This window comes from Mirounga leonina, unplaced genomic scaffold (assembly GCF_011800145.1).
Source record: "Mirounga leonina isolate KUSES-001 unplaced genomic scaffold, KU_Mleo_1.0 Mir_366, whole genome shotgun sequence".
NCBI classification, from domain to species: domain Eukaryota; kingdom Metazoa; phylum Chordata; class Mammalia; order Carnivora; family Phocidae; genus Mirounga; species Mirounga leonina.
Window position 1 is genome coordinate 6,460,265 of NW_023270709.1, and position 22,778 is coordinate 6,483,042.

At 42.0% G+C, this 22,778-nt stretch overlaps 1 protein-coding gene across 2 annotated transcripts; it reads right to left on the reverse strand.

Moving 5' to 3' along the window:
* Positions 1-595: 595 nt before the first annotated feature.
* On the reverse strand, positions 596-22,496 carry ECI2 (enoyl-CoA delta isomerase 2). Of its 2 annotated transcripts, XM_035030766.1 has the most exons (11): positions 22,390-22,444; positions 21,386-21,407; positions 19,506-19,659; positions 17,529-17,627; positions 17,086-17,274; positions 14,793-14,862; positions 8,780-8,882; positions 7,588-7,708; positions 3,444-3,533; positions 1,745-1,888; positions 596-854 (listed from the first exon to the last, which is right to left on the reverse strand). In XM_035030766.1, exons 3-11 carry the CDS (start codon positions 19,611-19,613, stop codon positions 699-701), a joined length of 1,080 nt encoding a protein of 359 aa, XP_034886657.1. In that variant the 5' UTR covers positions 19,614-19,659; positions 21,386-21,407; positions 22,390-22,444; the 3' UTR covers positions 596-698. The 2 variants fall into 2 exon arrangements, with proteins under 2 accessions (XP_034886657.1, XP_034886655.1); XM_035030764.1 differs by lacking the exon at positions 21,386-21,407 and having other exon boundaries at positions 22,390-22,496.
* Positions 22,497-22,778: the final 282 nt, after the last annotated feature.

Below are 22,778 nucleotides of genomic sequence, written 5' to 3' on the forward strand. Positions count from 1 at the left end.
AAACCCAAAGTTGCAAGGACTGTTAAGGCGGCTTGTGGGTATGCCTTTTATAACATACCACGTTACACAAGAACAAAGACTACGTAGTAAATAATTATGTGATAACTGATCCAGAACACTGCTTTTATTTCCAGTGAAATAACCCAGTTTTCCCTTCATGGCTTTTTTATTAAATTATAGGGTTTAGTGGAACTATTATTGTTGTTTCTTTTCTTTTGTGTGTGTGTTTCTTTTTTAATACTACTACTGTTCTATCTGCTTGCTTGCTAGGTGGTTGAAAAAGAACATGCAACCCACCGAAGACCTTCAGTCAGTGATCCAGAGGCTGTCGGTGTTTGGGCCTATTAAGTCCGTCACCCTCTGTGGACGGCAAAGTGCTATCGTGGTGTTCAAAAATATGACTTCAGCTTGCAATGCTGTGAATGCTTTTCAAAGCAGGACCCCAGGCGCAATGTTTCAGTGCTCCTGGAAACAAAGATTCATGTCGAAAGACGTAAGACTCCCTGTGACCCAAATCCTATGTAAATTCTTAAAGCTTGTGGTACATAACTGGTTTGTCATCGGGGCTCTAGTGAAATATGAGAACCATAAATGGTATGTTAGCACTGAGAAAAGGCACAATTTATTTAGTCCGAGTACTGGATCAGAAATGACAGCACATCCCTTCCTTTGAAATGCGTAACTCTGCTGTAACAGCATCACAGCTTGGCTTTTTGGGACAAGAAGTTCATGACTGCATTCACGCATTCGTCTGACAGCCATCTTTCCTGGAGGATGCTGCTTTCTTCAGCATTAATAGCGTGCAGCTTTTCCTTCTCGTGATTTCTGATGATCTGTTTCGAAATACGCATGGCCTGAAAACACAAAACCAACAATAAGGTTAAGGGCATTCCAGAGGGAATGGGATTATTCCATAGTGCTGATTTTTGTTTCTCCATGGTTCATGGAATCCTGTCACACCCTCAGATGTATGTGTAACATAGGACAGTGCTTCTCAAACTTTAATGTGCATATGATTCATCTTGGTAGACATGGGAGAGGGCCTGGGAGCACACATTTCTAAAAAGCCCCAGAGAGACTAAAGCTTCTGGTTCCAGGACCACATTTTGAGCAGAAAGAATATAAGAGCAGTCAGTCACGAGTTACCACATATAAAAACCAAAGTGCTACACAGTAAGAATCTCCTAACAATCAGCCTATCTGGCTTCTCACCTGGATTCAAGAATAAAAGTGCTCAGCAAATACTGCCCATCCTCCTCCTCAAAGTTATCCCCAGAAAGAACTGTCCCTCTCCCTTCATATGTATCATAGCAATAAAATGCCTATCTGAGAAGTTTTTTAAAAAATCAGTACTTCTGACATTATTATGGTTATTTTTAATCTCAAATTTAGATGTGCTTACAGCCAACCAAGGTATACCTTGTTTTTTAAAATGCTTATTATCTCTCTTTTTTTTTTTTTTTTAAGATTTTATTTATTTATTTATTTGAAAGAGACAGAGATAGCGAGAGCAGGAACACAAGCAGCGGGAGTGGGAGAGGGAGAGCAGGCTTCCCGCGGAGCAGGGAGCCCGATGTGGGACTTGATCCCAGGACCCTGGGATCATGACCCGAGCCGAAGGCAGACACCCAACGACTGAGCCACCCAGGCGCCCTAAAATGCTTATTATCTCTTAAGGCAAATAAATTATTTCCATGGTTTCTACTAGGAAAAAAACCCCCAAAAAACAAAAGACAACACTAACATTCCTGGGGAGCTTTGAATATGCTTTCAGCCTGGTCCAAACTTCTTTCTCAAAGGTGCTATCAGGAAAAACTTCAGTAACAAGTCCTTGAGCATAGGCTTCTCCAGCAGTTAACTTCTTCCCAAAAATGAGCATCTCTACTGCCTGAAACGAAAAGCAAGATTAAGACATTAACTCAATGAAACACAGGTCAGTTAACCTCAGAACTAACTGTTTTCAGGAGACAGAGGGCAGTTCCCTTACGGTCTTCTGAGGTTGCCAGTATTTCTTGTTAAGGGAGAAACTGAAGACCTCAATAGGCAATGTTTTGCAAACTGTGCTGAGAGCATCTCAGGCTCTCTGGAAGGTTTGCAAGGATTTTTGCTTCTCTATGTGTCTGTGCTGGGAAGGCAAAAGCAGAGAGCCACAGGTCCGCAGAAAGGACCTGAAGCAGATGCTGATCCGGTAACCCACACAACTAGAAATTTCTGTTTTATACACTATAAACAATTACAAAAGAAAACAGAACTTAAAAAAAAAGGAAAATCCAGGTCACAGTGAATGCCAACCAAACTTTAGACACCCTAACTTTCAAACTTCCCTTCCTTGGAAACTGTATGCAGTGGTCCAGCTCTGACAGTTTTCTTTACCTGCACAGGTACTACTAATTAGTTCTACCTGACCAAAAGAAAGGGAGGAAGGACTATTCAGGAAGGGAGGAATATTCAGCTTCTAACAAAACTGAGCTCACTAAGCGGATATCCTCTGTATTTCCAGTTGTGCTTCTGGAAAAATATTATTTCATAGTCAAATGCCCTAAGCCTTAAGAGTTGGTTCTGCCCAACTTTTCAAAGTTAAAATCTGTAATAATGTGACAGAGTAATGAGCTTTAAAAACTATATATTTGCAACAAAAACCTAGCAGTCAATGAAAACAGGCTCCGTTCCAACCCCACCACGTTCAGACCTCCAAGAATTGGCTAAGCCTTCCCTTATCCCCGGCTACCCACTGTTCGGTCTCATCATGATTACCCTGGAGTCATGCACACTGAGCCTGGGCACCCAGGCTTCCGTAGACACGGGGACAGACCTGGGCAGCCACAGAACCCTCTGGGAGCCTGAACACACGGCTAAACTTACTGAATGAAGAGGCTGCTATGACTGGAAGCAGCGCTGGAAGGCGTAAACCCCCAGGAGGACTCGCATCTGCTGGTACCTCCCCCGTGACTCTCAAAGTCAAGATGTCATCTTATGGCTTCCAGAGGATGCTGTTCATCCACACAGAAATCAAGTGGGGCCGTGAGGTGGCACAGCCCTGGTCCTCTAATGACTCATGCCACACAGCAGTGGAGGACAAGGCACCGGGCACCCAGCTGCAAGAGCAGATCCTAGTCTGCAGAGTCATGGAGAGTTTCTAATTTTCCCTCACACCAGACATTTCCCATAGCCTAGCTCTTCTACATTTGGAAGTTTTAGAGTGGAGGAGCAAATAACTCACTTTTCTTCTGTCTATATTATCGAGGAAAAGAAAAGAGTATAGAATTACTTTTCGAACAGAGGTTATTTTTTTTTTTAAAGATTTATTTATTTATTTGAGAGAGAGAGAGTGCAAGTGGGGGAAAACATCTGAAATCAAGAGTCGGATGTTTAACTGACTGAGCCACGCAGGCTTCCCCAGAGGTTACTTATTACAACTTATTCTTAGGGTTTCCAAGAGTTACCTTGGCTAGGCCCATTATCTTCGGAAAAGTGTAAGAGGAACATCCTTCTGGAGTTTGGCCAAGGTGACTAAAAGGGGTGTGAAATGTTGCCTATTTGGAGAAAAAAGAAAAGAAAGACAATTACTTTTTGTATGTGATTTTTAAAAATCACTATTTGTATATATCCTCACAATACTTGAGAAAGTTTTTTTAAAAATTAGGATTGCTGTGGTATCATATACACACCAAGTTCACTCTCAGATAGGCAGCTTGGTGAGTTTTAATGAAGGTACACAGTTACGTAGCCACCACCATGTCAAGATGTAGAATATCTCCATCACCCCAAAGGGCTCCTTGTGCCCTCTGCAGTCAATCCATTCCTGTCACTACCAAACCACCACCGATCTGTTTTCTGTCCCCTGTTTTGCCTTCTCTAGAATGTAATATAAATGGAATCATACATTCTGTAGCCTTTGGTCCTTAGCATAAGACTTTTTGAGAGTCACCATGCTATTGTATTGGTAGCTTGTTCCTTGTCATTTCTGGGTAGAATTCCATTGTATGGACATCACAGTTCCTGTATCTATTCACCAGTTGAACCCACTGGTGATATTTCTAGTATTTTGGCTATGATGAGTAAGACCGTTAATGAAAATTTGTACACAGGTCTCTGCATGAACGTGTTTTCAGTTCTCTTGGGTAAATACTTAGTGGTAGAATTGCTGGGTTGTGTGGTAAATTGTGGTTTAAGACCAAAAGAATTTCCAACGTGGTGTATCATGTACCACTCCCCCCAGTTGCTCCAACCCCTTGCTAAACCTTGTTACTGTCAGTTGTTTTAACTCGAACCATCCTGGTAGGTGTGTAATAGGGTCTTGTGGTTTTAATTTACATTCTGTAATGACTAATGATGTTGAGCATCTTTTCATGTGCTTACTAGCTCTTTTTATATCTTCCTTGGTGAAGTAACCATTATAATATTTGCCCACTATTTTTAAGTTAGATTGGTTGTGTTTTTATTATCACGACATGGCTGGGGGGAGTGGTACATGATACACCTCTAGAGCCAGCCCTAGTTTTTTTTTGTTTGTTTGTTTTTGTTTTTTTTTTTAAGATTTTATTTATTTATTTGAGAGAGAGAATGAGATAGAGAGAGCATGAGAGGGGGGAGGGTCAGAGAGAGAGGCAGACTTCCCGCTGAGCAGGGAGCCCGACGCGGGACTCGATCCCGGGACTCCAGGATCATGACCTGAGCCGAAGGCAGTCGCTTAACCAACTGAGCCACCCAGGTGCCCCTGTTTTTGTTTTTAAACAGACTCCATGCCCAGCATGGAGCCCAATGCGGGGCTTGAACTCATAACCCTGAGTAAGACCTGAGCTGAGACCAAGGGCTGGATGCTTAACTGACTGAGCTACCCAGGCACCCCTTGTTTTTTTAATTTTTTAAAGATTTATTCACCTATTTTAGAGAGAGAAAGGGAGGGAGGGCAGAGGGGCAGAGGCAGGGGAACAGAGAACCCCAAGCAGACTCCCTGCTGATCATGGATGCAGGGATGGATCTCACGACCCCGAGATCATAACCTAAGCTGAAACCAAGAGTCAGAAGCTCAACCGATTGTGCCACCTAGGTGCCCCCCTTTTTTTGATTTAAGAAATATTTTTGTGTATTTCTTGATCAATGAGAAGTCCTTACGAAAGGAAATTAATTTATACTTGACAATATGCATACAGAACATTTAGACTTCACTTCCCATTATCGGATCTGGTGCTATTTCTTAATGAATATTGTTAGAAGACATAAATATATAATATACGCAGTATATAAGTGAAAAGAAAAATATAAAATAAAAACTTACTAATGTCACCTATCACCCCCTCCCCCCAAAAGCAAGCTTATTCAAGAAGATGTACTGAGAAGTCACAGCCTAAGGAGGATAAGTGGGAAAGCGAAAGAAAACGCCAACCATAGCTAAAGGGCTGCCAACAGGTATGTGAAGAACTGACAGTAAGCAGCATTTAACTTATTTTCAGAAATAGAGCAGTAAATGTAATTAAGGGTCAGGCTCTGGCATCTGACTTCCTGGTGACTCTGGGAGCTTCTTAACCTCTTTGTGCCACAGTGAACTCTTTTGTAAAATGGAGACAAAAATACCTATCTCACAGGGCTGCTGTGTGCATTAAATATGTATCACGTGCATCAACAGAGTGCCTAGGATGTGGTGAGTACGCAAATACTATTTTTATGATTTCTACCCTTTTAGTACCTCATAGGGGAAATGTATAATTTGCTGACAAAGAAGCTAATGGGCATTGTTAACTCTTACCCACAATAAAGGATAATTTGGTTGTACGAGTGTTAAACCCACATTTAATATGGTATTTGTTTATGAAGCCAATAATGATAAATCCTATCAAACGCATTCCTCTTCACAGATTCTTTCTTCTGTGTCTTTCTCTGGTTTTAAGTTGAACCTTGGTTTAATTCAGTTGGTGAACTCTTAGTAGTGGTCAGTACTTGTCAAATATTTTACTCTGGGCCAAATGTTTTAGCATTGGAAGTATCTATGTACGCTTTCTTTCTATTTCAATTCCAATTTGTATCATAGAACCGAAATCCTAGAAACCTTGAAAATATGATGGATGTGACAGGCGTTTTGAATTCTGAGGGAGAACCAGGAGAATATTCAAATAGGATGATATATTTGCCCTCTAAGTACTGAAGAATGAGATCCCTAAGTTCAGGTCAGGAACTCCTGACCCCACCCCTGGTCAAGACCGGCTGATCAATCAGTCCTCTAACACACATGATGTGACCACAGCCTATTGATTTCTGCCTTTGAGCAGAAGCTTCCACCTATGAAGGTTAGGCAGCCTAGCACTTAGAATCTCATTTGCTATTTTCATGGGATAATTATTAAAAACATTTAGGTCTGACAACATGCCCAACCCCATCAAACTGTATCCAGTAAAAAAAAAAAAAAAATGAACTCCAGAGATAAGGGTCTTAAAATATGGTCATGTCTATTGGTAGGGAAAACACCTCCAAACAAAGCTAGGAATCTCTTCAGGGGTAAAAACCAAATGTTTCCACAAGGTTGTAGAGCAGGATATTGTACGACTGCATAAGAAAAAATTACTCTAAGAATCTGATAACCTTATAAGTGGTTCTTAGTTCTACAACAGAAGTTCTAAAACAAACGGTCATCACATCTTTGTTCATAATGACAGAACTGGAGACAGCCTAGGGTTCCAGGAGTCAGGGACCGGTTATCTGTGAGTGGTAAGATAAGAAGTGATTTTTAATTGAACCCTTTATGCTTTTCCACATTTTTCAAAATTTTATTCTACTACAGTATATATTAATACTGTAGTGAGAACAGAAATTAAAAATCAATGCAATGCAATGGCGAACACAAGGCTAAACTGTTTTGGCAAGTAACTTGAACTTCGATTTATTTATCTGCAAAAAAGGGAGTGAGGGTAGTTACTGCTTCAAAGTCCCTTCTTATTCAAAAATTCTAATATTCTTTTTTTTTTTTAAAGATTTTATTTATTTGACAGAGAGAGACACAGCGAGAGAGGGAACACAAGCAGGGGGAGCGGGAGAGGGAGAAGCAGGCTTCCCGCCGAGCAGGGAGCCCAATGTGGGGCTCGATCCCAGGACCCCGGGATCATGACCTGAGCCGAAGGCAGACGCTTAACGACTGAGCCATCCAGGCGCCCCAAAAATTCTAATATTCTAAAATTCTAAATTCCAGAATTTGTTTACTTGGAAAAAAGTATCAAATTATCCACTTGCAGAACATGCAAAAATGCTGTTCCCCCTGCCCCCCCGCCCTGATAGCAAGCTTTCAAGATCTCCTATTTTAGATTAATTGGAAAATCAAAATTTGAGTAACTGTTACGTAATTTGATTAGAATATAGAACCATAATAGTTGAGACAATGTTCACAACAATATTGGTGTTTAGGAAAACCAAAGTTAATAATGAAGGACAAATAAAACAAGTCGAATTAAACTAAGAGTAATTCTTTGGGAAAAAGGGAAATTTAGTCCATTCTACCATAAATCATGCAATCCATTTACTACCAGCCAACAATTAAAGAAAATTCAGAGGACCTCATTTTTACTTCATGACTTTCTACGTTTCTGGGGGCTGACTTACCCTGTCGGATGCATACACAAGATCAAATAGCCCGAGAACGGTGACGGATATTCCCACAGCTGGACCATTGACCACTGCAACCAGAGGCTTAGGAAAATCTATGAAACAGTCTACAAAATCCCTACAGAAATGGAAATACAAAAGCAGAGTTAAATGAGCTGGAGGGGATTATGCTAAGTGAAATAAATCAAGCAGAGAAAGACAATTATCATATGGTTTCACTCATATATGGAACATAAGGAATAGTGTGGAGGACCACAGGGAAAGGGAGGGAAAACTGAAGGAGGAGAAATCAGAGAGGGAGACAAACCATGAGAGACTCTGGACTCTGGGAACCAAACTGAGGGTCACAGAAGGGAGGAGGGTGGGGAGATGGGGTAACTGGTGATGGGTATTAAGGAGGGCACGTGTGGTGATGAGCACTGGGTGTTATATGCAACTAATGAATCACTGAATGCTACATCAAAAACTAATGATGATAATAACATGCTGGCTAGTTGAACATAATAATAATAATAAAAAAATGTCCCAACGTGGCATGACTGAAGTACAATGAGGAAGACAGCATGAGTCTGAAATGAACTCTGGCCAGCCTGGATATCCATCTGGATGGCATCTGATGGAAACTCATAGACTGAATCTTCTAAGCTTGACCTTGGTTCAACCGTGTATTCTGGGTAACCAGGTCAGGGCTATATGTCAGCTGCAGACTTGGAGATTAGGAAGGCTGGCTGAGCATATACAAGAGCTGCAATATTACGGCTTTGTGGGAATCAGGAACCCGGTAGCGATACATGAGTTAGGAGGAGAGAGGCCTTCATGTTCTCTGTGCTGAAACTACTTCACATGTCCCATTACCAGCAATCATGGAAATCATGCATTCCTCTGGCCGAATGAGAACTGGCTAAATCTCTCTGCTTCAACAGGAGAGAACTTTTTTTTTTCAACTGTAGTTGACTTTTATGCTTTCTGATCGAATCTCATGTAGAGCAGCAGGATGAATGGGTAACAGAAGTTAAAGTGATAGAATAAATGCCCACGTATTGATAGAGGCGGTCTGGAGAAATATGCTTGTCCAAAGCCACATTAATGACACTGACACAAAGAAGCATTTATCTTACTTCTGCTGCACGAAATACCACTTTGAGGAATATGAACGAGTCCGCTGGGTTCAGACAAATGTCACTCTTACCTCAGTAAAGTGGCACCATTTTTAGCTTTCTCCTCTACTCCACCAGGGGGAATATCAGTGAAATTGGTCAGATCATTTCCACTAGAGTAATAATCACCACTTCCTGTAAATAAAATCAACAGATTCACCATTCATTCATTCTGTCCATTACTGAGTATCTGCTATGTGCCAGGCTCTCTAGCAAGCACTGGAAATACATCGGTGAACCAGCCATGGCTCTTGCCCTAATTTACAGACAGGTGAGTAAGCTGGACATTGATTTAAAAACATACAAACAAATGTAGGTAATGCAACTCTGATACAAAGGGAAAGTACTCGATGATGATATGAGAGTGTGTAACAGGGGATCTGTTCTAACCTGGAGGTTTAGGGAGGGATGTTTCTAAGGAAGGAACAACTGAACTGAGACATGAAGGACAGGCAAAGTTAGCTAGAAGAAGAAGGGTAGGAAGAATTCATGCAGAGGGAACAGCATGTGCAAAGGTCCTGTGAAGGGGGTAACTCTGGCCACTGTGCCAGAGCAGAATAAGCCAGAGGGGAAACTGGTGTAGGATGAGGACAGGCAGGATAGTCCATGTAGGGCTTTGCTGACCCATTAAGAAGTTTTGACTTTTAGGGCGCCTGGGTGGCTCAGATGGTTAAGCGTCTGCCTTCGGCTCAGGTCATGATCCCAGGGTCCTGGGATCGAGTCCCGCATCGGGCTCCCTGCTCCTTGGGAGCCTGCTTCTCCCTCTTCTTCTCTCTCTCTCTGTCTCTGTCTCTCATGAATAAATAAATAAAATCTTTAAAAAAATAAAAAATTAAAAAAAAAAAAAAGAAGTTTTGACTTTTATTCTAAGAGCCACTGAAAGTGTTTTGTGTTAAAGCATAATTTACATACAAGAACACCAATTTTAAACACTCAGTTCAATGATTTTTGATGATGGCAAATACCTGCATGATCACCATCTGAAACAAGATATAGGAACGTTCTACCATCCCAGAAAGTTCCCTTAAGCTCCTTTCCAGCCATCCCACCCCGCCCTGCCCTGACACAACCACTTTCTGACTTCAATCACCACAGAATGTTTTTGCCTATTTTAGAAATTTTATAAATGGAATTCTATAGTATGTACTCTTGTGTCTGTATTCTCTTTGCTGAACTGTGCCTTAAAGATTTACCTATATTCTCGTATCAGTTCTTCATTCCTTTATATTGCTGAGTAATATTCCATTGTATGACTAGTCAACAATTTGTTTATTCACCTGTTGGTGGACATGAGTTGTTTTTGGCTCCTGTGAATTGGATTACAAATCATTCTGTGGATACATGCTTAATTTATCTGAAGTAATTGCTTAGGAGTGGACTGATATGCCACTGAGCTGGTATGTTTCACTCCATAAAAAGCTGCCAGTTTTCTGAAGCGATCTCATATTAGAAATGTGTAGAGGTTCTAATTGCTCTGCATCATCACCAATATTTTGTATTGTCTGTCTTTTAGATTTTAGTCATTCCAGTGGGTGAAATATCTCATTGTGATTTTAATTTGCATTTCTTTGAAGCCTAATAATTTTGAGCACCTTTTCATGTACTTATTGGCAATCTGTGTTATCTTCTTTTATGAGGTGTCCAAGTCCTTTATCTAGTTTTTAAATCTGGTTGTTGTTGTTATTAGTTTCTAAGGAGTTCTTTATATATTCTGAGTAATAATCCTTAATCAGATTTATGTATAACAAATATTCCTCCTACGCCAGCCTGTAATACCTATATATTCATTTTCTTACTATTGTCTTTGATAAGCAGATATTTTAAATTCTGAGGAAGTCCAAGTTGTAAATTGTTTCTTTTATGGTTAATGCTTTTTGTGTCCTGTCCAAGAAATCTCTGCCCACCTCCAGGTCACAAAGATATTGTTTTCTTCTAGAAGCTTTATGTTTCTGAGTTTTATGCTTATATAACTTTCAAATTAATTTTTGTATAGGGTGTAAGATGGGGTTGAAGTTCATTTCCCCCATATGAATATTTAGTTGCTCTGGCATCATTTGTCACAAGATTTTTCTTTTTCCACTGAATTGTCTTGGTGCCACTGAAGAAGTTTTAAATGGAGGAGGAATAAGATTTTTATTTGTAAAAAGATTCTATTGGATGTAGTGAGATTGGATAAGGCAAGGGAGAGAGGAGGACAAAAGGGAATCAGAAAGATGAGAAAGGGTTTATTTCATTTCAGACAAGAGTCCACGGCGGCTTGGACTAGTGCAAAGGAGACAGAAAAAATGGCTGACTCCAGAGCTACTGATGAAGTGAAGTGGGACATGGGAGGAGAGAGAGGGACAAGGTCAATCATGAATGTTAGGATTCTGGTCTACGTAACAGGGCAGATGTGAAACCACCCGCTGTCATCTGGAACACTGATAAAGCTCCAGAGAGAAAGATGTGGGAGGTGATACCTATGAGGAAGTGCCAGGTGGGCACATGGGTCAGGAGCCCTGGGGAGTGTCCTGACCAAAGATACCAAGGGAGGAAGCACCAGCATATGGACTTTTGTTGGAGAGTGGGCATGGATGTGGGGTCCAGGGAAAGAGAACAGTGCCCAGAACTAAGCCTTCAGGAACCCTCCCTTTGGATGGCCACGCAGAGGATGAATCTACAAAGGAGATCAGAGACAGCAGATCAGAGGGGCAGGCTGGAAGGGAAGGCAGGGAAGGCAGGGAAGACACAGGTTTAAGATGGGGGAAGAGTCCGATGAAGCCTAAGAAATGTCCCTGGATTTAATGATACAAAGGTCAGGGTGGGGATCTAAGCAAAAGGTAGAGACCACACTGGAATGGGCTCAAGGGCAAGTTTTAAAGGAAAAATTCAGAAGACATGTTTGTTTTGTAGTAGGGCTTTAGATAGTTATAGCTAGGGAACTGAGAAACAAAGAGCTATATTTGTTATCAGCAGTATTTTAACATAATAAATTTGTTCTTTAATTTTTTCTTACATTACTATCAGGAGCAAATGGTATCATAAATAGTATTTTTGATAATTTCATGAGTAATAAAACTTCTTTTCCAAACACACTCTATGCTGGTCCTCAACGTATATATAAAAAGTTAACAGCTGAGCTTTTCTACGGACTCAAAACGGAAGTGATAGATGAGAGAAAAAAAAGTACCTGAGAGCATTCAGGAAAAGAGGTAGAGAGAAAACCACAACCACTAAAGAATGATGTCATTAGAGGCCATAAAAAGGACAGACATTGTTAAAAATGCAACCAGAGGGGCACCTGGGTGGCTCAGTCGTTAGGCGTCTGCCTTCGGCTCAGGTCACGATCCCAGGATCCTGGGATCGAGCCCCACATCGGGCTCCCTGCTCTGCGGGGAGCCTGCTTCTCCCTCACCCTCTGCTTGCCTCTCTGCCTACTTGTGCTCTCCCTCTCTCTCTGCTAAATAAATAAAGAAAATCTTAAAAAAAAAAAAAATGCAACCAGAGTACAGGATTGAGACTAGTGAGCAAAACAACAGAAGACAAGAGTTAAGAACTCGGAGAAAATAAAAGATAATAGTCCCAACAGTCCAGACATTCTCTTCTGTAACTAGAATTTCTTTCAAAAAGAACAGACCAATTGAAACAAAAACATTCAGAGATATTATCAAAGAAAACTTAAAACAAGGCGTTACTAATCAGTTTTAACAGGATACATATGTTCTATGAAAAAGTGATAAAGAACGGAAAGTATCCCCTGGTCTTCCAGGGGGAAAAAAAGATCTTATAAAAACCAAATTAATGGTAGCCTCAAACTTCTCCGGGGCGACATCCTAGGCTAGAAGACAATGGAGCACTACTTAACAGACCATATACTCAGAAAAGAGGTCTGTGGGGTGTCGGGAAATGCATGCTCCCTTCCTCGACTCTCATAGGGGCAACCAACAGACCCTGTCCAAGGGGAATAATACAAGCTAGAGTTATTGATGGGTACCACACAAAGCTATAAAAGCAATTACTAAAAGCAGGGAAAAAACCTTTCAAACCATGAGAAGTAAAACACGCACTAAGGAAAAAACAGACCATGAAGTAAAAAACAGTCAAAGAAAGTATTCTAAGGAGTAACCATGTAAGATGCCAGAGCTAAAAGGTAACAGATCTGTCATATACATAAATCTAAACAGGTAAAGGGGCCTTTACAAAAAAAAAAAAAAAAAAAAAAATTCAGACTGGATCAAAGAGGGAAAATCTAACAATGTGTTCTATGAGACACAGACTGTAAGGAGTAATTCGGAAAGATAGAAAGCTAAAAGGGTGGTAAAGGTTTGCCAGGCAAGTGCAAAGAGTACGAGGCAGGTGTTATGGCATTACTATTTGACAAGGTTGACTTCAAGGCAAAAAGCAGTAAGTGAGACAAAAGATGACCATTTTATAATAACGGATAACCATTCACAAGTCTTTTAGTGTCAATAAGATAAAAACTTGCTTTAAAGCAATTTGTTTTTTTGACACGAAGGAGACACTGAAAGAAACATAATAGCAATAAATGCCTTTACGTTACTTTTTTCAGTCTAAGATTAATTAGAAGACAAAAACAGAAATGGGGGAATCTTAACATAAATTAGAAAGGTCAGTCTAACTGATATATTTTTAACTCTATACCTTAAAAGAATGAACTTATTTTTTGAATAGTTCCTGGATGATATAAAAAATTGGCCATTTTCCAGTTCTTTATCTTCAAGGTAGAGAGTTCCATATGGAGCAATATACATAAAACTTAATAGGTTTTTTTTTAAAGATTTTTTATTTATTTATTTGACAGAGACACAGCAAGAGAGGAACACAAGCAGGGGGAGTGGGAGAGGGAGAAGCAGGCTTCCCGTGGAGTAGGGAGCCCGACGCGGGGCTCGATCCCAGGACTCTGGGATCATGACCCGAGCCGAAGGCAGATGCCCAAGGACAGAGCCACCCAGGCGCCCCACTAAACTTAATAGATTTTTTTTTTTTTTTAAGATTTATTTATTTGCGAGAGAAAGAATGAGAGACAGAGAGCATGAGAGGGAGGAGGGTCAGAAGGAGAAGCAGACTTCCTGCTGAGCAGGAAGCCCGATGCGGGACTCGATCCCGGGACTCCAGGATCATGACCTGAGCCGAAGGCAGTCGCTTAACCAACTGAGCCACCCAGGCGCCCAAACTTAATAGATTTTTAAAAAAGTAAATCTAGTGGGGCGCCTGGGTGGCTCAGTCAGTTAAGCATCCAACTCTTGATTTCAGCTCAGGTTATGATCTCAGGGTTATGAGATCAAGCCCTGCATCGAGCTCCACCCTGGCTTTGGGAGCCTGCTTAAGATTCGCTCTTTCCCTCCTCCTCTACCCACCCCCCAAATAAATAAATAAATAAATAGTAAATCTAGTAAAACTGATCATCTCTGATTATAATTCAGTGAAGCCAGGAATCAATAACAGAAATGGAAAACCAAAAACCAACCAAATAAACAACAACAACAAAAACCTTTGTAGAAATTAAAGGAACCATCATTATTGGGGCACCCAGGCGGCTCAGTTGTTAAGCGTCTGCCTTCGGCTGAGGTCATGATCCCAGGGTCCTGGGATCGAGCCCCGCATCGGGCTCCCTGCTCAGCAGGAAGCCTTCTCTCCCTCTCCCACTCCCCCTGCTTGTGTTCCCTCTCTCGCTGTGTCTCTCTCTGTCAAATAAATAAATAAAATCTTAAAAAAAAAAGGGAATTATCATTATCATGTAAAGCTTGGATCAAAGAGGAAATAGAAACCAAAAGTGAAGAATATATAGAAAATAACTATAGTAAAAGCACTATTTATCAAAACTTAACCTTTCAGTGTTCCCATGTATAAAAGAAGAGTAATTATAGGGCCTATCTTCACTGGGTTTGTTGAAAGCAAGCTTAGAAAAAAATAAAAATTAAAAAATTCTTTAAAAAGAATAGAATATCTCAGTACTAGAAAATACCTCAGAGCTACTCAATTTCCTATCTGGTAGGAAATTCCCCCAAAAGAGAAATTATTAAGAAATCCAAGAAAATGTCTTACCTGTAAAAACAGTTATGGTAGAGTCATCCTTGCTTGCGGCTTCGAGTGCAAGCATGATTTCCTGATACATCTATGTGAAAGGGGGAAACGAGAAAAAGAAAGGAACTCTGAAAATGATAACCATTGCGTGGGATTCACTAAAAGTCAGTCTGTAAGCCTGTCCTCTGCAAAGCGCTAACTGTTAATGTTGGTTGCATTTACATAACCAAAAAGGCAGCCCAAGTTGAAAGGACTTTCATTCGTTTTACAGTTACTTGGTGTGTATCACGTGCCATGTGCGCTTGTGGACACTGGGGGATATATCCACCTTTCCCCAAAAGTGAACAAGTAAGACCTAGTCCTTGAGCCTTTGGAATTACTAGAGAGGGGGAGCTCTAAAGTGGGTGGAAAGTATGACACGGCAGGCAGACTGGAGGAAGCACTGACGTCTAGCATGGGTAGGACGGGAGGTGGCCAGAGGAAGATTTCCATGAAGCAGTTTGTCAGTTGGGACCTCAAAAAAGAGCACGTGTGTCCCAGGCACTCTGGAAAGTGTTAAAGGCTGGGATTTCAAGACACTCTAATGGTAGCCAAAGACAATAGGTCCAATATTTTAAATCAGCAACGTCTCTGAAAATCTTGGAGGTGTCGTTGTTATAGCTTTTAACGCACTGGTGCCCTTTCTACCTCAGATAAGACATCAGTGTGGGAGAGAATGATGAAGAGGGTTATTTATGGATACACAGACACTGAAAAAAAATATGGACTTGACATAATATGTGAGTAAAGGTGAAATTGTATTCACTGAGGGAGGGAACGAGGAAATAACTCCATTATTATTATGGTTATGATGACGCAGCATGACAGGGTATTTGGCCAGAGCTGGGATTAGGAGATGGATATATTAGGGTTTTGATTTAGGTTTTCCAGCTTATTAGTTATGTGAATTTGAGCAAGTTACTGCTTAACCTAATTATTTTATTGTTAGTATTAAAAGTAGGCTCCTTGTGGGATTTAAAGAAACTCTGTGTGGAAAGGGCTGACACACACTAGGCACTCTGTAAAGAGTAGATGCTATTACTATCCTCCTCCTCATCACCATCATCACCATCATCACCACCACCATCATCACCACCACCATCACCTTCATCACCATCATCACCACCACCACCACCATCACCACCATCATCATCACCACCACCATCACCATCATCACCATCACCACCATCATCACCACCACCATCACCACCACCATCACCATCACCACCACCATCATCATCACAATCATCACCACCACCATCATCACCATCACCACCACCATCATCACCATCACCACCACCATCATCACCACCACCATCACCACCATCATCACCACCACCATCATCACCATCATAACCATCACCACCACCATCACCATTACCATCATCATCACCACCATCATCACCACCATCATCACCACCACCATCACCACCATCATCCCACCACCATCATCATCATCATCATCACCATCATCATCATCATCACCGTGATTACACAGAAATGAGGCAAGGGCAATGAAATTTTGAGGATCAAATGTTTTACTAAGTCAATGGCACATATCCAACTCCATGGAATTCTTATTTAACACCATTTTAAGTGATCACACTCTTTCTGCTACAATGTAGATGATAAACCCAATGGAAAGGGTTTTAGCCCCTCAAATTTTACTTGCAGTTCAGCACCAAGCATCCAATTAATTCCCTATATTTTTTTCAAGGGTAAGAGGTAGAAGTGGTTATTTTTATTATCATTCTAGTTCAATGAAAGACTCAAAGGTGAAAGGAGCTCCTGTCAGGCGGCTCATTTGAAGCAGAGCTGGGTTATGCTATATTTAAGATGAAGGTCTTCTTTCCTTTCTCCTTCTACTTATATAAATAAAGGCCCATGCAACTTGAACAGTACTCACTCTCAAGTCTAAGTGACATGAGCAAAGTCTGGGGAATCCGGTCTATATCAACCTTGGAGAACCTCTACACCTATTCTCTTATATCAATGTATGTTTCATTTGTATTAATTTAATTTATTTGTGCTGCCATCATTAGGAAAGTTGCAGTGCTTTTTTGGGCACAGAGAACCTACCCAAAGCCAACAAATTCTAAATAACAAATGCCCAACTCAGTTGTATAAAGAAGTAGGCACCATTACTAATCCTCTTGCACAAATCAAATAAGAGATCACAAAAATAGCAATGATGCTGAAACATTCTAGCTGTTCACTGAAACAGACAGAGGGAGGAAAGAAAAGCAGGACAAACTCCCAGGGCAGGTCATGTTACCTGTGTGTTCAGTGCATTCTTTTTGGCGGGACGGTTCAACATGATCTTTGTGATGTGGTCTTCAGAGGTGATCACCAGCGTTTCATACCCAGCTTGTTTTTTGTCTGCTTCAGGCTTCACTTGGCTAGAGGAGTCAGATGAAGACCTCAAACCAGACACCAAATCCACATAGTTTTGCCTAGCAGTTTCCTGAAGAGAAGATGACAAATAACTGCAGCCCATGGTCAACAAATAAGCACTTCGCGAAACTTACGACGCTAAGAAATGGCACCTTGCAATGAAGAAAGTAGAGAGGTCTGATTCAACAGAATCCAACCAGATCTCACAGGTTCCATCTACAATGGTTTAATAATGAGAAGCACTCATCTTCCTTCAGGAATATAGCAAGTAAAATAAAAGCAAAGTAGTAACTAAAATAAAAGCCAAGTAGCAAGTAAATTTACCTTGGGCAGACTGCCAAGAGCATTCCATGCATCCCATTTGGCCTTATTGATCAAGTCGAACAGACCTGGTTTAGGTGTATTACAAGGCCCTTCAGTGGCCTGTGAAGAGGAGAGGGCAATTATCAGTCAAATGTCCATGCAAATTGGAGTGTCAAATATTTAAGATCCATAAAATGGACAACTAGCGTGAATGCGCCTTCCCCTCCCAAACACTTTTAGAAGATACATAAATTCATCTTAACCTTCCCCTTGCACTGTCTTTGATGCTGCAGGTAAAAATACACAACAGAAAAGAGACTGGAGAAACAAAATGTGCCATCAGCTATCAGTCCCTAAAGTAAGTTATAAGTGCCTGCTTATGAAAACAATGCAAGGCAAGGGTTTTGGCAAAGTACTTTTTAAAAACGTCTAATAGTTCATTAGTTTTATACCGATGATCCCATTTTTCACACACAATCAAAATATTCACGCAAACCATCTTCAAAAGTAACCAGCCAACAAACATTTGGAAACCTACTGTATATTCTGAAAGCCCACTCAAAGATACAAAAAATACCACTTAATTCAGTGGTGGATTTCTGCCAACTGAACAGAGTCCTACTTGGGGTAGCAAGGATAGGAGGGTGTCAAAGCCACCGGCCTTCTGGAAACTTAAATGAAGGCCATGTAAATAGGAAGCATAAAAACAACTCAATTTTACTTGTTTGAGAGTAGGTGGAGTGAGTGTTTTGAGATGAGTATCCCATGCCACTTACAGAGCCACATGTAAAAACTTCAAATCCTATAATTAGCTAAAAGAGGAAAGAAGAAAGAGGCTTTGAGAAACAAAGGCAGTGGAGGAGGCTTAGACTTTCCAAAGACAAAGAGACACCAGTCACCCTGCAAGAGGGAAGTGACAGGCAACACGGTCCACAAGCCTCCTTCCCCAACCCAGCCTGGAGTCAGGAAACAATACTTCTCCCAGAATAGATGTGTAATAATGCACACGGAGTACTGCCCACCAGGGAAGCTCACTCAAGCCCTGGTGTTCAGAGTTCTCGTATGGGGCTCATGGTGTAGGCATGACTGAATACGCAGCCAGGAGCCCTGACTTGAAATCACATTGTTAGACTCTCAGGCTGACAAAGACACTCCTTAGCAGGCATGATCTTTTGAGGGCTTAGGGATTACCTCCCAGAAGTCAAGGGCAAACAAAGTCCTGGCCTCTTTCTGAAATGTCAAATTCTTCACTGTACACACCCATAGGACACTAAGGGAGGCTGGTACCGATCACGGGAAGAGGAAAATAGATCACACACAGGAGCCCCAAACCAGCTGACTTCCCAAGGTTGTCTTTAGACATCACAACTTAAAAATTTTAGTTTTAAATTTTTGTTATACAAATTTTCAAACATGTAGAAAAGTAGAATATTATAATGAATTCCCAATACTCGACCTAACTCAGTAACTATCATTTTTTGGCCATACTTGCTTTGTCCATTCCTTCCCTTCCCCTTCCTTCCTCCCTTCCTTCTTTTTTTTTTTTTTTTTTGCTCATTTTGGTGAACCCCAAACGCCATGCTATCTCACCCCTACATATTTAGTGTGCATTCCTAAAGAACATCAACATTTTCTTATATAACCATGGTGCCATTAATAATAACTCCTAGGTATCACCTAATACTCAGTCCACATTCAGATTTCCCCAGTGGTCTCAAAAAATTTTTTTCAGTTGATTTTTTCTAATCAGAAGCCTTTGGTGGTTATCTCTTTTAAGTCTCTCTGACTCCAGAGTGATCCTGATACGTTACTTTTTGCCTTCACGGTACTGCAAAGACTAATGTACAAAAACTCTCATGTAGACACTCTTCAGAGGAAAGGCAGTAATACAAACCCTAAAAATATGAAAGCTGCATTTCAGTAAAACACACGGCAGATCTGTCTGAGGAGCCTTCTGCTCAAAATGTCTCTAAATTACGTCAGACCTCAGGCATTTACCTGCTTATAGAGCGCATAGAGTTTGAGCTTCACTTCATTTCCTGGGTCCTTCTTCAACAGCTTCACCTGATTCACTGCACTCTCAAAATCCTTCTGACTGGCTCCCATTGCTGTTTTGCTCACGTGCAGCTGAAGTGCTGGGACCTGCAGGGAACTGCAAACAGGCAGACTGATTTCTAATTGCTGCCAGTCCTTACATACCAAAATGCTCTGTTTCTCCTGAAATATGTTCTCTATACCTACCCCTATACAAGCTGGCTGCAAATGGTTAGTGGTGTAGGGGCCAAGGGCAAATAGCCCCAAGATGGGCCATGTTGGCATGAGCAATATTTTGAGTTAAAAGCAAGCAAAGCCCAGCAGATGCAGGAAAAGCTCTCTGACTCCCCACCAACTGCTTAGGTTTACATTGGAAAGAAGAGCTTGTACTAGGAACAGTGCCATTAACAGAGATTCCCCTTTATCCAAGAAACTTATTTGTGTAATGGGACAATCTTTGTTTTCCCAAGATCTCCTCTCACCTTCCTGCTAATGGTCTTCCTCCACTTTGTATCCTCAGACTCCTAACCCCTCTCCTTAGCTCAGAATATAAGCTTCAAAATATAAGTCATGTAAGCCACCTGCTGCCCATCTTTGGAATTTCATGTCTATGTGGATTCCCCATATGTATGAAACTAAATTTGATTTTCTCCCGTTGATCTGTCTCTGTCAATTTGATTCTTAATCCAGCTAGAAGGACCTTGAAGGGCAGAATAAATCTCTTCCTTCCCAACAGTGGTTTTCAAAATGATCCCCCCCCCCTCAAAAAAAAAAAATCAATACAGAGGCTAACTGTAGTAATCTTAAAATAAAGGAAAAGGAAGTTACAATCCAGCACAGCATTTGTAGCAATTCAAATTACTGATAAAAGCTTCGAGAACCTGAATGGCCATGTAAATTTTGCCACAGGCAAGAAAGTAAATGAAAAGCACTGCGAAATGGAAGTGAGCAGGAGACTGAGCCTGAAGAGGTCAGCTGTACAGAATTTGGTCCTTTGTGTCCTAAGGGCCAGAAATCCTGTCTGCCCTCACTGAGGGTTAACAAAGTATAAACTATTATCAGGTCAATCCTTTCTGTTCAGCAAAATGTGTGTCCCAACATACAGGTGGAAGTGATGTAGGAAAGAAGGTGGGATTCAGGGCCTACAGCCAAGAAAGAATTCTTGAGACGTCTTTGGTGCATAAAGGTGGTTTTATTAAAGCATGGGGACACGACCCGTGGGTCAAGAGGATGGCTGATTATACACTTTCAAGTTGGGAGGGGGTTAGGGGTAGCCTAAGTCTCTAAGGAATTTTGGAAGCAAGGTTTCCAGGACCTTGAAGGGGCTAGCTATTGTTAGGAAAAGGTCATTTATTACTGTCTAATAAAACCTTAGTCATGAGACCCTTCAGATGTATATCGGTGAGTCATAAGCTTGGGGGGTGATTGTCAACACGTATCTTGGGGGGTAGAGATAAAGGACATTTCCAAAGGAATTTTTATATGTTAAAGTAGACTAACAGGACCCTGGGGGTGGGGCTAAGATTGCCTTTTGCCCTTAGCAAAGTATTAACATCCAGGCAGCTGAGTTCCTAGAGGAAGGTCACTCTGCCTGTTTCAAGGACTTGTCAGTGGGCTGTAAGTGGTAAGGAAATTTAATTTTTCTTCTGCCTTTGTTTCCCACATCAGAAGGAGGGGAGAATGGGTTAGGATACAAGAAATGTTCAAAAAGACGGATGAGCTGTTGTTGGCATTCCAGACAAAGAGCCACTTCCTAGTAGGTGGGGGACCTACCCAGGCAAAATCTAACCCCTGTGGCTGCTAGTCTGTGAAGCTGCCCTGAACAGACATAACTAAATACTCACCCCAGGAAGCTGAACCAGCCAGCTAGGAGGAGACCAGAAACAGCAAGCACAACCAGGTACAGTGTTTAGTAGGCAGAGGAAGAGAAAATTTCAGTGCACAGTACTGGGGCCACAAGCAAAAAACTGAAGTTCACAATGATGACCCTGGCATATAAAGTTAAAGTTAATGGGATCAAAGATGATTAAAATAATACAGTTTTAATAACGCCCACACCTGATGTATCACTTCCTCTGCAATAATATGCCTTTCAAAGCCTATAAAGAACCCTAGGTTCAAACTCTGAAATACTAGTAATTCAATAAAGTCTTCAATAATTTTTATATTAAGTAACTGAATTCGTTTCTTTCCAAAAAGGGGAAAACTCTGCATCCTACGTGATGCATGTGAAGTTCCCAACAGAAAGGAAAGCAAAATGTCTATTAGAAGGCCTCAATGTGCACGTTCTCACAAATAAAGTGAGTTTTAAAAAAAATGACAGAACACTACCGTTTAATATATAAAATCGGGAAAATCATTCTTAACTCCACCACCTCAATTTTTACATAGATTGTGTATGCCGTCACTTCACATTACAGAAGTGTTCCCCAGGAAGCAAAGAGTTTAACCCCCCCTGACGATAACGGCTTGCGTTTCTACAGCATTCAGCAGAGAAGCCAAGCGTGCTTACATGTTCCACCGCGTTTTAGCAAACTACGGTGGCAACCTCGCGGCAGCCAGGGCGGCGACGTGCACCCGAGGGCTGGGTGGCGCGTGGCCCGAGGTGAGGGCTGAGGGCAGCTCAGGCCCCCCCCCCCGCGCGTCCATCCGGACAATTTCGGGCCCAGCCGAAGAAGAGGGCGCGCGTTTAAGGACACTTGCCTTCACTCTCTCCCGGGAAAACCGTAAAAGCAAAGCCCTGTTGCCACCGGGACAAGATAAGAGAGAGGGCACGTCCCACGGATGGCGACCGCCTCTGGACGCCGGGGTCCCACGGGCGACCTTGGACCCCCGGCTCGCCACTTACCTCCTGACCGCTCTCAGGCAATAGCACCGGGCCAGTCGGCCGCTTGGCCCCACCACGGCCATGGCTGACCCGAAAGCTGGGGCGGGGACAGCATTCGGGGGCGGTATTTAGAACCTGGATGGCCCGGAGGCGATGGGGCGGGGAGCGGAGCGGGACACGATAGGTCAGAATGGGGGACGGGGCGGGACGGGGGCGGTACCAGCGCCCAGGGTGACGCCGGGACGGGGGGCGGGGGGAGGGGAAGAGAGAGAGGAGGAGGAGGAGGAGGGGGAGGAGGAGGAGGGGGAGGAGGAGGAAGAGGGGGAGGGGGGAGGAAGAGGGGGAAGGGGGAGGAAGAGGGGGAAGGGGAGGAGGAGGAAGAGGGGGAGGGGGGAGGAAGAGGGGGAGGA

Bases quoted from the DNA above. Each gene is read 5' to 3' on its own strand.
- ECI2 (XM_035030764.1), bottom strand. From the start codon at position 22,451: ATGGCCGTGGTGGGGCCAAGCGGCCGACTGGCCCGGTGCTATTGCCTG. The intron at 19,660-22,389 runs GTAAGTGGCGAG...GCCTGTTTGCAG, and splicing joins TGCCTGAGAGCGGTCAGGAG to TTCCCTGCAGGTCCCAGCAC. The intron at 1,889-3,443 runs GTAACTCTTGGA...TTTTCGTTTCAG, and splicing joins AGATAATGGGCCTAGCCAAG to GCAGTAGAGATGCTCATTTT.